Below are 14734 nucleotides of genomic sequence, written 5' to 3' on the forward strand. Positions count from 1 at the left end.
CTGGCACTTCCTAACTGTCTGTGCGGCCTTGCCCGGGGCGCACAGTTCAGCATCACTTCTGCACACCTTGGCACGTGGAGGGACCCACGCAGGTACTGTACACAGAGGTGCTGGGAAATTGTAAAGAATCGCTCAGGTGTATGGAAGAGAAGACGTGAAAATTAGGAGAGCGTGATCATCTGTTTCCTTCATCCTAAACTAAGAAACTTCGCTTTTATTTTCCTTTTGTTTTTCCCTTATTGTCAGCTTGAATATCCTTGTATCAGAGGTCCTCGTGGAAATATCCCCAAGTACAGGGAAGGGTCCCGGACCTGGGGTCACGGTGCTTGGGGGTAGCTGAGGGCACTAGCGGGACTGCCGGTTACTGTGTCCAGTCAGGGTTTCTAGTCAGCCTGTGTGATCAGCATGTGTGGCCAATGTTTCTGGTCACCATGTCTGTTCGGGGTTTCTGGTAGTGTTAATGGTCATTGCATCCGGTCAGCGTGCCGGTTAGGGTTTCCTGTCAGTGCATCTGGTTACCGTGTCCGGTCAGCATATCTGGTCACTGTGTCTGGTCACTGTGTCCGGTCAGTACATCGGTCACTGCATCCGGTCAGGGTTTCCTGTCAGTGCGTTTGGTCACCATGTCCAGTCAGCATATCTGGTCACCACATCCGGTCAACACATCTGGTCACCGCGTCTGTTTGGGGTTTCCGGTTACTGTGTCCGGCCAACGTTAATGGTCACTGCGTCCAGTCAAGGTTTCCCATCAGTGCATCTGGTCTCTGCATCCAGTCAGCATATCCGGTCACTATGTCTGATCACTGTGTCCAGTCGGCACATCTGGTCACCGCGTCCACTATGTCTGATCACTGTCTCCGGTCAGCACATCCGGTCACCATGTCTGGTCAGGGTTTCCAGTCAAGGTTTCCCATCAGTGCATCTGGTCTCCGCGTCCGGTCAGCACATCCGGTCACCGTGTCCACTGTGTCTGATCACTGTGTCCGGTCAGTACATCCGGTCACCATGTCCGGTCAAGGTTTCCCATCAGTGCATCTGGTCTCCACGTCCGGTCAGCACATCCGGTCACCGCGTCCACTGTGTCTGATCACTGTGTCCAGTCAGCACATCCGGTCACCACGTCCGGTCAGTGTTTCCGATCAAGGTTTCCCATCAGTGCATCCGGTCTCCGCGTCTGGTCAGCACATCCGGTCACTGCGTCGTCACTGTGTCTGATCACTGTGTCCAGTCAGCACATCTGGTCACCGCGTCCAGTCACTGTGTCTGATCACTGTGTCCGGTCAGCACATCCGGTCACGCTCCGGGTTTCTGTGCAGGGGTTGAGAGCATGTGGCTTCAGCAGCCGTGGCCTCGTGCCTGTGACGTTGCTCATGAGCACGATTTCCGATGGCTGTGCGATTCCCCGTCACGTGAGAGATCCAGGTCTGACCCAGGCCCATGCTGGTCCCCAATTTCTAGAGTGACGCCCCTGAGCCATCTTCATGGTGGCAGTTTATAGATTTCTGAGGGAAGAGTAGGGCAGCTGGAGGGTGGGCCCTGCTGAAGAGGGGCTTCTAGTGGGGATGGGGGCACATGGAGGACAGGGCAGAGGGCAGAGCTCATGGTGTCAAAGGCACAGAAAATTGGGAAGATGCCGCTGGTTCTCCTTCATAGGTCTGGGCACTGGGAGGTAGGTGGTGGTCACAGGAAGCAACAGGGCCCAGGTGGTTGTGGGAGGGGAGGAGATGGGAGAGGGAGAGAGAGGAGGAGGAGGAGGAGGAGGAGAAAGGAGTGGGGGAGAGAAGGGAGAGGAGAGAGGAGGGGGGTGGGGAGAAAGAAAAAAAAGAGGAGGGAAGGAGATAGGAAGAGAGGAGGGAGGGGAGAACGGAGGGGGAGAGGAGAGAGAGAAGGGAAGAGACGGGAAAGGTGGGAGAGGGGCTGCTGGGCTTGGCTGGGAGGAGGGCGTGTCCCATGTTGGGAAGAAGGTGCCTCTCTCAGGGTGCTGGGATACTGCGTGCAGAAGAGCTACAGAGGCCATGTGCCCAGCCCAGAGACTTGGAGGCCTGGGACTGGGGCCACTTCTGGCAGGGTCAAAAGATGTGGGGTATTGACGCACTGGCTAACTTCTCCCTGTGAAGTAGGCGTTGGCGAGGGCTGCACTGTGTGGGAGAACCCCAGAAACTTGGTTAATTCTCCCCTCTTCATCCTACCATGCATAGACCTTCCCCGTGTGCTGGGACTGGACAGTGCCAAGTGAGTGGGTGAGCTGGGGCAGCTGGGCAGGCGCAGAGGGCCAGAGTCCGCAGCACGGACGTGGTTTTGCCTGGGCCTCTCCCCACGTGCCTGGGCCTCAGAGGCCTCCATCCTGCACCCTGGCCTGTGCTGCTGAGTGGAGGATACTCGCCAACCCTCCCTGCCTCCCCTCAGCCTGCACGTAGGGCCTGGGCACCTCCTTGCCAAGTCTGGGAGATGCCCCTCCCAGTCCCATCGCATCCCACTCCTCTGGCATCCCCCCGGGACTTCCGTGCCTGTTCTGCCAGCCCCTGTCACATCCCAACGCCTGAAGGCCTGCCTGGGCCTCCTCAGGGGAGACCAGAAGCAGGTTAGAGTCCCACCTACTTGGAGACCACTTATGAGCTTCCGGATTGTACAGTCGCGCACGTTCCTGTCACGAGGGGAGTTCAGATGTAGCAAGCCAGGACCAGTGTGGGCACAAAGCCCTGGCAGGCCCTCCAGGAAGGACAGCACTGTGCGGGACGGTCTGGGCCACTCTTTATTAACAGCAGGTGTGGGAGAAGGTAAGGCAACAAGGCGATACTTGCACAAAGCTCCTAGCGTTGTCCCGGGGTGGAGTCGGGGGTCCAGCTCCCACGCCACTTCCCTCCTGGCTCCACGCACAAGCAGGGCAGGGGTGACATCCAGGTAACAGAACCGCTGGTTCTGTCCTTGACCGTGACCCCGGGCCCCTGCGCTGGTGCATGCTTCAGGTAGCTGAGCCAGAGCTGATCCCCTTCAGCACCTGGGACACACCCCATGTGACACCAGACTGCTCAGGGTTTGGGCTCAGACACACAGGTCACCGGTCGAGTTGACGTAAGGCTGGTCTCTGGAGGGACCCACAAGACACAGGGGTGCCTTCTGGGTCGCTCCGCGATGCCTCCTGGTTTCCCTTTTACTCTGGGGGCACGGACTACTGCATTTTTAAACCTGAAGTTGCTCAGTATTCCCAGCAGGAACCTTCTGTTCTCGGAGACAGACTCCACGCGCGGACAGCTGTTAAAACCCCTCCCTGCGCCCTCTCCCTGGTCGGCTGTTGCTGTGGACAGGAGTGTGTACGGTACGCGGACTCCAGGGTTCCTTTCAGCTCACCCAGGGTGAAGCGACTTGCTGGCGTTTAATATGATATGCAAATCTTCGACTTTGAAGTTTGAACGTTCTGCTACCTCAAAAAGCATCTGTATTTTCAGCTATGATCATCCGTTTAAGTAAATGTTCCCGTAATTGCAAGGTCCAGATAAAAAGTTCCTCTGCGGAGCCCTAGTGCTCCGCTGATTGTCTTCAGGCAGCTTGGTTAGGACTTCAGAGGACAGAAAAGCAGAGCCACTGTGAGGAAGGAAACAGCCATCAGCTCAGAGACCGGGGGCAAAACGAAAGGCTATTTATTCTGAGAGACCCGACTGCCGCCCACAAAGCTGAGCCAGGGTGGGGGCCTCCGCGTACAGGCTTGCGGCTTCTTGATGCCACAGGCCAGGGGACCATGACCTGGAACTGGGGCCACGCAACATCAGGCTCATGTGCGTCTGGCCTGTGGCTATCCCCGAAACCAGTGGCTTTGGCCCTTGTTCTCTGTTGGAGTAAAGTGGGCAATCTGGGTCCGATTCTGATCGAGTTGGTCTGGGATGGGCCTGGACCCCTGGCTTCTGCCAGGCTCCCCATGGCACGGTGGCTCGTCCTAGCAAACATGAGAGCCTCGGCTGTGGGCTGTGACCTCAGGGCGGGTGTATTCCCCAGGGATGTATGGTTGGAAAAGCAACTTAATGTTCTTTGTAACCAGCTCAAACAGATTTTCAGATGGCTGAAGCCCTTCCCAGCACCTCATAGCAGGTGAACAGCTACTAAGCTGCTGGCTTCCTCCAGAGTTCAAGTGCAAGGAAAGGAGTGGCCAAGTGTAGACACCCATCCCACTCGCGACTTCACTCCTCACTGGTACATGGGACCTGGTCATTCCTGGGGAGCTCTAGCCCCCCGCCCAGCCCTGGGGCTGCCCCAAGCTCCATTCCCCTGAGAGCAGAGGAAATGTACGGCCTGGGAGCACAGGTGTAACCTTCCTCCTGGGGGTGAGAGAATGTTCTGGCATCAGGATGGCCAGAGAACACCTCGTAGTACTTCGCTTTCCAGGGAACCAGTGTCCCCCCTCTGTTTGGCTTGAGGATCATCTCCCAGGTGGGCATTGTGGGTGCTCCAGACACATCCCCCAAGCTTAGTTACTACTGGGAGTGTTTTTAAAGGGGGATCTGGTCTAAGCATGACAGATCTTCCCAAACCTGCTTGAATTTCCTCCAAAGGGTTTTGTTACATGAACACTGCCTCCTGGGTGTGCTGGTCAGCGGTTCATTCTCCTACGAGGCATCCTGCAGCCCCCTCTTCCACTGCCTACTCAAAGCAAAGCCAGTGGGAGGAGGGGATAGGAGGGTCAACAGGAGACGTGGACGGGGCTGCCAGTGAGAGTGCGTGGTGGGACCTTACAGCCACTTTTAGGCTGTCTCCCACAGACCCGAAGACCGGTAAGGTGCGGCTTGAAGTAAGCAGCCACCAAGCCACGGGTCCCTGTGTCCCGGTGCCAGCACTCCGTCCCCCTAAAGGAGGGGCGTGTGAGCCACGGACTTACAGAGATGAGGTCCAACTGTATGGTCCCAGTGTTCTCGGGGTCCAGCTGCTTAAAAACCCCTGCGGAGGAAGAAGGGCCATCCCCCATGAGCGAGGCGGAACAGAGACCATACTGTCCTCCTCCCCGTTTGTCCCAAGCCATTACTCCTGCCCTCTGTCCCCGTGGCAAAGGATCTTCATCGTCAACTGCAGATACGTCCTGGTTCAAGCGATCTCGCCTGACACAAAGGGCGGGCTGCCTTCACCCCGGCAGGGCTGAGAAGGGCCTTCCCCTGAAGGGCCACTTACTGAATAGCGTTTCCAGTCGAACCAGACACCGGACAAAATTGTCGAAGTCGATGATGAGTTCGTCATCCGCAAAGCGAGCCACGATGACCTGGTGGAGCTGACAGGGCAGCTTGAAGCCTGCGGTGGGATGAAGCCTCGAATTGAGCATCAGATGGTGCCTGAAGTGGCTCCCGTGCCTGTGCTCGCACCTGCGCCTGCTCCTGCACCTGTGCCTGTACCTGCACCTGCTCTCATGCCTGCACCTGCTCCGGTGCCTGTACCTGCTCCCCCGTGGAAGTGACCCTTCAGATCACAACAACTGCTTTTGTTCCTAGGCGCTCTCCTGGGGGGGACTCTCGTGCTTTGCAGAGACGGTGCCTCCTGCCCTTGCTCTGGAGTGCAGTCTGCTCGCCGGCCCTGCCTGGCTCCTCACTGGCTGACACGAGGCTGCCCGTGCCTCATCTCCTGTCTGTTTAGCTCAGAATCACCTTGGAGACTAGACTCTTCTCGATGCACGGGGCAGAAACCGTTTATCGCAAAGTAGTGTGAATTCCCGCCCTTTCCACAGCAGCAGAATTTCTAATGAGCCACGGCTATGTGAAAGTGATCCCATGTCCCCCACGTGCCTTGCAGCCCGCTGAGGGGACGTGTGCCCTGAAAGCCAAGGAGCCTGTCTTTCCCTCCCCTGTCCACCTTTGGCCAGAATGTCGTGGCGGCAAGCCAGCGCGGTCAGGCAGGAAAGGGAGGTACTGCACTTGGACCGTTTGGGAGAGAAAGATGGCTGTTTGGGTCTCTGTGGAAGGATTACATCCCAACCAATAGAGTGGAGATGCCCACTGGATGTGAGGGACTTACCCGGGGTGGGGGGCCCAGTGTGCTGAAAACTGGCTCTGCCCGCTCGACCTGCCAGGCCCTTGGAAGGAAACTTGGACTTGCGAGGGCACAGCGGGCATTTTATTTTACCAGTTCGCTTTTAAAAGGGAGATGGACAGAAAGGATGAGCTAGCACCTGCCTCAATGCAGAGTAAGTGCTCACATGTTCTACACAAAACCAAGTCCTTACCGGCTTCCTCTAAGGCTTTCCTCATCTCATAAGAGTTCATGGTACCCGACTGGTCCACGTCAATTTCCCGGTAAATTTTCTGGAATGAGCAAAACAGTTACAAAGACCATGATGCGAAGCCAGCAGGTGACGAGTTAGCGTGTGCTGTGTGCCGCGAGGGCATGAAGCTTGCCAGCTCTGCCTCTCCTCTGGCCTCGGAAAGTCACCCCGTTTCTGCCTTAAATAGCTAATAGTGTCCACCTCTCTCTGTGAGCAGGCTTGTACACATGCGTGTCGGTCCACTAGCCAGCCACGGTGGACCCGTGTTGTGAAGTCACCTTTGTGCCTGGGGTGTCAAAAGTCCAAAGGACAAGAGGCTGCACAGACTCTTGAGGACACTTTCAGGGCAGCTGGAAGGTGACCCTGTTACCGGCCACTAGCAGGGGAGGGTGGGAGCAGACTAGGTCCATGGCAGAGGCTGGTCCTTGCTGTTCCTGCTGCCCATCATGCCTCTGGGGGTCAACTCCCCACTCCTGGGGATGTCCCTCTGCCCCCACAGAGGGTGCACCTGCCTTCACGGCCAGTCATAGACCCAGTGCCCCGCCTTCCGTCCCCATGGAGGGTGCACCAGCACCCACGTCCCTGATACGGACCTGGCGCCCCGCCTTCCGTCCCAATGGAGGGCGCACCAGCACCCACGGCCTGACACGGACCCGGCGCCCTGTCTTCTGCCCCCACAGAGGGTGTGCTCCCAGACACATCCCAGATATGGAGCCACACGCCCTGCCTTCCATCCCAGGGGCACACCTGGTACTTTTGGATCTTCGTCCAGAGAACGTAGAATTCCTTCAGCCCCAGCTTCCCGCTGCCATCTGACTGTGCGCCGTTAAGGAAGGTTAAGGAAGGCCCCTGGGGAGCATCATGCGGGCATGTCACTGGATGGCGTGGTGCCCTCTGCACAGTTATGGGGAGCACCAGCTGAAGCACCTCACGCGGCACTCAGGGGCCAGAGCTGCATCCACGGGCTGGTGGAGGGCCTGGTGGGGGCCCCAAGCCTGCCGAGAAGGCTGTCAGGTGACAGGCAGGGGTGCTTCGTTGATTCTGAGACTATTTCTGGGGCCTCATGGGGGTCACTGGGACAGGAGGTGCTGGGAACCCGGGAGACCAAACTTCTGGCAGCTCAGCCCAATCCCTGCCCTGAACGCAGTGAGGCAGGTGGGCGGGTGGCCCTGGGAAAGAGATGCCCACAGCGGGCCTCCCTGTGCCTTTAACTAGAGAGAAAACCCACGAGCAGAGAAAAACAGATTCACGCCAGAAACAGGACAGTCGGGTGAGGTTTTCCAGGGCCCCTCAGGAAACCAGCCTGAGCTGCTTGGGCCCAGCGGGTGGGCATCTCCCGCTGCCTGCGCAGGGGGCTGGGGCTTCTGGAGCTCCCTATGGGGGTTTCTGAGCAGGACGGGCAGGGGCTCAACGCCCTGACTGTGCTCCGCAACACGAAAGGATACGTCCAGCATATCCACCATGATTTTGCAGGTTTCGATGCTGAAGCCGTCCGACTTGATGTCCTGGCCTAGAAGACAAAGAATGATGGGGAAATCCCTGGGTCGGCGGTGGCGGGGGGAGGTGGGGGGCTGTGCTGTCCAGAGGACCCCCCCAGGGCAGAAATGCCTGTGTGTGCCTCCAGGACAGGGGCCACTTCACCCTCTTCTAGTGGCACAGGGGGCTTGCGGGGTCAGAGGAGACAGAAAGGAACGTGTATTTGCTATGTCAGCCTGTGTCCGTGTAGACTGAGAAGCCCGGGGACCAGACACTCTCCAGAGCCACTGTGGCCCACTAGGAGAGTGGGGTACAGCAGTGACTGGTGGCTGGCCAGAGACCCCTGTCACAAGACCCTTGTCACAGACCACGAGAGACTTGTCCTTGGTCATATCCTTGCAAATGCTGCAACGTAGCTTGTCTCTGAGCTGCCCTTGTGCGCACAAACCCCTCCACGGGCCCCAGGCGGAGGCCTGGATCAGTGGGCGGCCCGGGAGGCTGAGTCCCGGCACGGCCTGGCTCTTCCCTGCCCGCCCAGCCTCCGTATGTGTGGGAACAAGGCAGCTTTGAGGGCCGCATGCCTCAGCAGCTCTGTGACTTCACTCGTGCCTGGCAGCCTCCAGGCCAAACACCAGCTTCTTGTCCTCACCCGGCCTGCCTGGGAGGAACCAGCTATGTGCGGCTCCTGAGCTGGGCACACTGTCCATGTGCTCTGGGGTGGGCAACCCCACCAGCCCAGGTACTTCTAGAGAGGTTGCTCCTGTGGGGGGTTAGGCCAGCTTCTGGGCGGTGCACGGGGCTGCTGCCCAAAACACAGTGACATCCAGGCTCTCAGGGGCTCTGGGGTAGCCGTGTTTCTCAGGATGAATCAATGGGGAAGAAACGCGTCCCGTGAGGCTGGGCCACACTTGGGGTGAACGAGCCTCAAGGTCCGTGGGAGGTATTCCGGCTTTGCCCCAGGCCCCTCTCCTGCATTGCCCTTTTCTTCCAGGAGACCCGACTGCCACCACCGCAGCCTTGGAGTCGCCAGTCTGGCTCATGGGCTCAAACAGTAAGTCAGATGAGGCTCCTGGGCCCGCACACTGGGGAGATGCTTATGGACTGTTTTGGTGGTCTGAGTCTAAGATGGTCTCTGTCCTTGCACCCCAGCTACACAGGGAGATGTGGACTCCATCCGCAACCCCACTATATACAGCCGGGGTTCACAGCTTGGGTACTTTTGGGCCAGTGGGTGGGGCTGACTCAGCCCTCCTTACCAGCTGCTCCTCCGAGGGGCTGCCCCACGGCACCCCTCCGGGAAGTTAGGTACCCACCCACCCACTTCATGGGCGAGGAAAGAGCCTGGGGTCATGTGCCCAGCTTCGAGCAACAGCCTGCCGGTGGTGGGAACTGGGGTGTGGCCTCTGACCTCCACCTGGACCCTTTGTACTTTGTTTCATCGGGGCACTCAGAGACTCCTCTACCCAGTGCAATGGGGGTGGGCACAGATGTTGCTGCAGGAGAGGGGGGTGGAAGGGCGCAGGGAGCGCCAGCAGGGCACTTACGCCTGGCCAACACTCTCCTCAGGATGGTCTGCAGCTCAAAGGCGGAAATCTCCGCGTCCTGTGGACATGAAGCAGAGCGTGGTTACACGGGGGGCACAGGACCCTGAAGGCCCGCTCTGGGGCAGGTGCACTAGGTGGGTCAGGGCAGGGTCTGTAATGCGCATTTCAAACGCCCCCAGACCGCACGGTACATCTGCTCCAGGTGGACTTCCAGCACAGTTCTGAGCTCTGGAGAGTATAGGGGTAAGCCCTCCACTCCATGAGCACGTGTGGCCCCACAGGCCGTCCTCCCCTATGAAACTCGGGCCTGGCTTCCTGTAAAGCTGGTTAGGACCAGCACTCTTTCTGTGGCTAGGACTACTCGGGGGTTCAGGTGCCTCTGTGCATGCACATGTACTGGATAAGGGGGGGTACCAAGCCCCAAGATTGGCCGTGGTCCCTTCTGCCTCCTGGGGCTGGGGGCGGGGCCTGTGTATGACTGGACCTGCGGGGAAATGTCTCTGTCCCTTAGAGACCGGGATGCGGGGGGCACCTGCTGCACTCCGATGGGGTGGGCCGGCTTCCTGTGCAGGACGGAGGAAGGCACCAGGTTCTGGACCAGTGGGAGCAGCTGACAGCAGCCCGAGGCCCACATGGCTCCCTCAATCAACATAGTAGAGATTTGAAACACTTGTTCCCACCCTACCCCCGCCCCGGGTATCTTTGTGAAAAATCAAGGATAAGGTCTGAGCCCCACGTCCCAGCTGGAGTGGGAGAGATGAGAGCAGGAACCCTACCACGAGGAACACGGGGCCAGAGCTGATCTGAGCTGGCAGCTCCCCGGTGTGGGCAGGACGTGGGCGGGAGCCTGAGTTCCATCCGTGTTTCCTCTCTGCTTCTGTGGTTTCCTCTGTCCCTCTGAACTGGAGTCTCCTCGAGGATGAGACCGTCCCTCCCTTTGCAGCGACCAGAGCACATGGCAGAGCCCACAGAGACACCCACCTCGCCTGCCAGTTGGGCAAACAGCTTCCTGAAGCCGTCGTCGATGTCATCCTCGCTGGCCTCTATCTGGAAGGAGGGGCACATGGCTGGAAGCGGGTCAGAGCCAGGAGGGGGCCTCCCCCACCTCCCGTGGGCCTAAGGGCCAAGTTATGGGCTTGACGGGAAGAATGGCAAAGAATGAAGGAACGATTTTTTCTAGTGAAGACAGGAGAGGAATGGCGACTCTGTGGGAGGGATTAGTGAGCTCCTCACAGTGTCTTCTCTGACCTGCGACCAGAATGGCCCTCTCTGATCTATACTAGTGGGGATTCAGAAGCAGAGCCTAGCCGGAATGTTCTAGAAGGCCTGTGACAATGGCCCTCTGGGACTGTTCAGTCTCTCCCTGGGAACCCAGGACAAGCCGCTGAGCCGAGGGTTATCAGGCCTGGGGACAGCAGGGGAGCCTCCCATCCTGTGGGTGGCAGTGTCCTCCCTCGACTCTGAATTTCTTGTGGGTGGGTCTCAGAGACCCTGAGCCCCAGTCACCAGTATTTCAACAGAATCTCTTGGAGCCCTTGGGGCCATGGGAACCTTGTCGCCCAGAGTTTTCATTTTATGATTAAGGAAACTGAGGCCAGGGAGTCATTGGAAACCTGAGTCCCGCATGGTGGTCAGCGCGGGTGCGGGAGGCCGAGCCTAGTCTGGAGCTGAGGGCATCAAGTCCTAAACCCTGGCGATCCTGTGTTGTTGCTCTGGGCCCTGGGTCGTCCGCGGCAGAACAGGGGTGGGAGTCTAGGGGCTGCACGTACCTCGTCAAGGTTGGCCTCGATCTCGTCGTCAACAACCCTGGAGACAGAAGGAAACTGTGTCACTGAGGCCAGGGTGTAGTTTGTGAGCCCAGTGCTGCCTGCAGGGCTGAGTCCCTCTCCACAATGAAGGGACTTAAGAGTCAGAAGGTCCTTCTTGGGCCCGAGGATCCCATGCCAGGCCGCTGAGAGTCTGGTTTGCCATGCCTGCCTCTGGCAGAAGCCATTAGGCCCATGGCTGGCCTGACCCGGCAGTTCGCACACATGGTCCTGGGTCTTGGGCAGGGAGCAGGTGGCTGTTTGCGGTGTCTGCTTCCCGTCCATTCAAAGCCCCCGTGGTCTTTCAGTAAATCCCCTTTTGGTTAAGCTGCCTGAGGTGGATTACGTCTCTTGCAATCAGGCACCCAACTGAAGAGACATGGTGCAGGCGGTGGCCGCTGTGAGGTGAGGCCTCCTGGCGGCAGCGTCAGGTGGACAGGGCCCACTGGCGCCCACCCTGGGCAGGATAGGGTTACTACTCCGTGTGACCACGGGGTCTGCGCTTGCCAGTCAGTCCGTGTGGTTACGTGTGGTTATGGTGAACCTGACCACACACCACTGTGCTGGAACCGCAGAGACGTCGAGTGACAACACACTCAAGTCCTTCTTGACCCCACCTCCCCTGCTAACCCGGGCAGCAGCAGGTGTTCCAGACCAAGACACTGGGAGCCACACTTGGAGGGTCAGGACCAGCCACAGGAACCTGGAGGGCGGGACAGTCAGGCCACCTACTGGTAGTCGGCTTTCTTCTCGGAGAAGACGCGGACACAGAAGTCCCCATCCTTGTTGGGCTCGAAGGTGGAGGGCACCAGGACGTACTCTCCGGGCGGCAGCTTGAAGCGGTTGAGCACCTCGCGCAGGTTGATGAAGGTGTCTGACCGCTCCCTCGCTCGGTGCGTCAGGAAGAAGTTTCTGCTGAGGTGGATGTTGGTCTGTCCGTACATCTGGTGGACAAACGGAAACAGCGGTGGGGGGTAGTCAGATGCACAGTGTCGGGTCGTTCCACATCCAGAGAAGGAGTGGCCCGGGGAGACCTGGAGGCACGTGCAGCAGGGGCCCCACGTGTGCCCAGCTCTGCAGAGAGGCCCCATCTGCATGTGGAGGTCCTCGGGCTTCCTCACAGGGGCTCGGGGATGTGCGTGGTGCGCCACACAGATGGAAGCGAGGACAGGGCCTGCCTGGGGATCCAGGCCTCCCTCTGTGTTCCCACACTATCTCACAGTCTGTGGGGTGCCTCGTTCTCCTTGGGCTTGTTTTAGGAGAACTGGGGGACTCTGAAGAGGCTCCTGCTGTCCCAGGACCACACAACTAAACCATGCACAGGTCCTGTGGAGCTGCCCAGGAGGCCTGGCCCTGAGCTCCGACCAGCAGGGTCTGGGACCTGAGCCACCTCACCAGGGCCGGGAGGGCATGGGGCCTCATCCTTCGCAACCGCCTGCCCCTGCCCAGGCTTCACAGGACCCCTGAGCCGGTGGTCTAAGCCTTGTGCCCATTGGTGACCCCGTGCCAACGTCTGCCAGGCGTACCTCCTCTGGAACCTGCAGGGAAAGAGGGGAACGAGTCACTCGGCCTGCAGGGCGGCTGCAGGAAGGCCGGACTGTGCCGTCCGCCCGCAGCAGCTCTTTCACAACTGTGTCCACAAGGTGGCTGTTTTCCAAGCGACCCAAGCATTCCCATGCTGAAAACAAAGCCCCGATCTGGCCCCTCACGGGCGAGCCCTTCACACTGTTCCTGACTCAGAGCCTAAACCCGAGGCCTGGAGCCTCGCAGGAACGGGTCTGGCTCACCCCGCCCCCGGCTCGCAGAAGCAGTGCTGTGCCCTCGGGCAGACAGGGCAGTGAAGGGGGTGCCGCCGGGCTGGGGGGCAGTGGGCATCTGCTCCTGGCCGCTGCCAGAGCCCCTGGGGGCATCCCATCCCCGTGAGGTGGGGGTAGAGGGAAGCTAGTGTGTCAGTCTGAGTTTTCCTGGGTCACTCCGTCCCAGATCTGAAGCCTTCAGCTCCCACTGCAGAGACGAAGGGGCTCGGAGTTATGAGCCTTGTTTGAAATGATGGCATCGAACCAACTCTGCTTGGTGAGTAAATGGGTAGGTGTCCCGGGGCCACTTTTCCCGTGAGGAGCAAGCAGGGCCATGTCTCCTGGCTGCTGACTTCTATCAGGTGTGGGCTCCTCTCCCCACCACCCTCTCAGGTGGCTCAGGCTGTCCCTGTGGCCTCACTGGTGACCTCACGGAACGGGGGGGCCCACTGGGGACTCTACCCACCAGTGGAACAGATCTGGTCAGTGCTGCAGGGAAGAGTGGAGAGGGTGCCAGGGTCCAGCCCCAGATGGCTGAGCTGGGCTTTTCTTGAACATGGTTCAAATGCAAGGACGTGCGGGAGACAGCATGAAAGCCAGTGTTCCCTGTCCAGAGCTGCTCCCAGGCCCTGCACCGGGCTGGGCTCCCACCAGCTGGGCGCTGGAGCAGTTCCTGCCCTTGCCGTATTCCCAGATGGGGTTCAGGAAGCTCTGTTCTTAAGTCTCTTTTGTTCCAAGGAGAGTGGTGCCAGGCCTGGGGGTAGGGTCTCAGAAGAGGCAGGAGGCCCCTATAAATAAAGTGGACTACCCAGGAAGCTGCCTGTGGGGGCCCAGATAGCAGCTCAGCACCTGCAGGGACCTCAAGCCTTCTCCCGAGACTGGCCGGGCCCAGATGCCGGCTCTCGTGGAAGCTTCACTTTGCCCCGGTCCAGCTCCCTGTCTGGGTCCCGCCTGGGTCTCAGGGCTGAGATGTGGGCAGGAGGGGAGGGGGCAGCCCCACCGCGATGCTGCCCGCACCTCGTAGATGCCGAAGCCGATGGTGTGCATGTCCTCGCCCATCTTCCTCTGGCGTCTCCGGTGCTTCTGGATGAGGCCCACCAGGAAGGTGCAGCCGCTCTCCCCATCCTCCTGGTCCTCGTCCTCCTCCTCCAGCTTGATCAGGTACTGAGGGTTCATCCAGAAGGTGTCTGTGGCCAGAGGGGGCCGGGATCCGTCACTCAGGACGCGGGAGCCCCAGGCAGGGGTGCAGGGGTGCAGCAGAGGTGGGCAGTGGGCACGGCAGGGGGCTTTCGCAGGGGGCGCGGTGGCGCTCGCCTAAACATGGTGGGGACTTTTCTGTACTGCTCCCTCCCACCCACCCGCAGGCTGGTCTCAGGGACCGATGGTCATCATTCTGGAAGAGGCCATTAGAGCTGAGCGGTCCCCTCGTGGTACCTCTCCCTCCCCATGATCGATTGGGAAAGTCAGAGGTTGCCCAGCTGGCCTGGCTGGGCAGGGGGCACGCACCCCTGCACCTCCAGTGAACCCAGAGGTCAGGAACATCCTGTGCACAACTTAAGCCTCTTTTTCTGTGTCCCTTGTCCCCACAGACCTGTCCTGTTGTCCCCATGGTGTCTCTGCCCTCCCCACTTTCAAAACCTATTTACGGGAGGGACCTGAGGTTCATCACATTCGGAATAATTGTGCTGACTGCCTTCCCCTCTAATAGGATAAAGCTCTTTGTTGGGGAAAGAAAGGCACCATCCAGGGCTGGGCTTGGCTGATCCCAGCTCTGTGCATCCCGGCTGCCTGTTTTTACTGATAAAGTTTTATTAGAACACAGCCGTATCCCTTCATTTGATGGCCTTCGGGCTACAGCTATAGAGCCGGGAGTGTGAT

The 14734-nt window shown here is 59.3% G+C and overlaps 1 protein-coding gene across 1 annotated transcript in view; it reads right to left on the bottom strand.

Annotated features, from left to right (window-relative positions):
• Positions 1-2729: 2729 nt before the first annotated feature.
• LOC111150685 (calpain 2) overlaps positions 2730-14734 on the bottom strand; it is a 40385-nt gene continuing 28380 nt past the window's right edge. Inside the window, exons 10-21 of the mRNA XM_022508235.1 lie at positions 13874-14043; positions 12587-12598; positions 11793-12004; positions 11025-11061; positions 10237-10302; positions 9256-9313; positions 7681-7745; positions 6983-7051; positions 6197-6275; positions 5155-5271; positions 4868-4926; positions 2730-3582 (exon numbers count right to left, since the gene is read on the bottom strand). Of these exons, the coding sequence (XP_022363943.1) occupies positions 3559-3582; positions 4868-4926; positions 5155-5271; positions 6197-6275; positions 6983-7051; positions 7681-7745; positions 9256-9313; positions 10237-10302; positions 11025-11061; positions 11793-12004; positions 12587-12598; positions 13874-14043 (968 nt within the window). The 3' untranslated portion in view covers positions 2730-3558. The remainder of the gene's footprint in view (positions 3583-4867; positions 4927-5154; positions 5272-6196; positions 6276-6982; positions 7052-7680; positions 7746-9255; positions 9314-10236; positions 10303-11024; positions 11062-11792; positions 12005-12586; positions 12599-13873; positions 14044-14734) is intronic.

Source organism: Enhydra lutris, unplaced genomic scaffold (assembly GCF_002288905.1).
Source record: "Enhydra lutris kenyoni isolate GAN:26980312 unplaced genomic scaffold, ASM228890v2 scaffoldscaffold24, whole genome shotgun sequence".
NCBI classification, from domain to species: domain Eukaryota; kingdom Metazoa; phylum Chordata; class Mammalia; order Carnivora; family Mustelidae; genus Enhydra; species Enhydra lutris.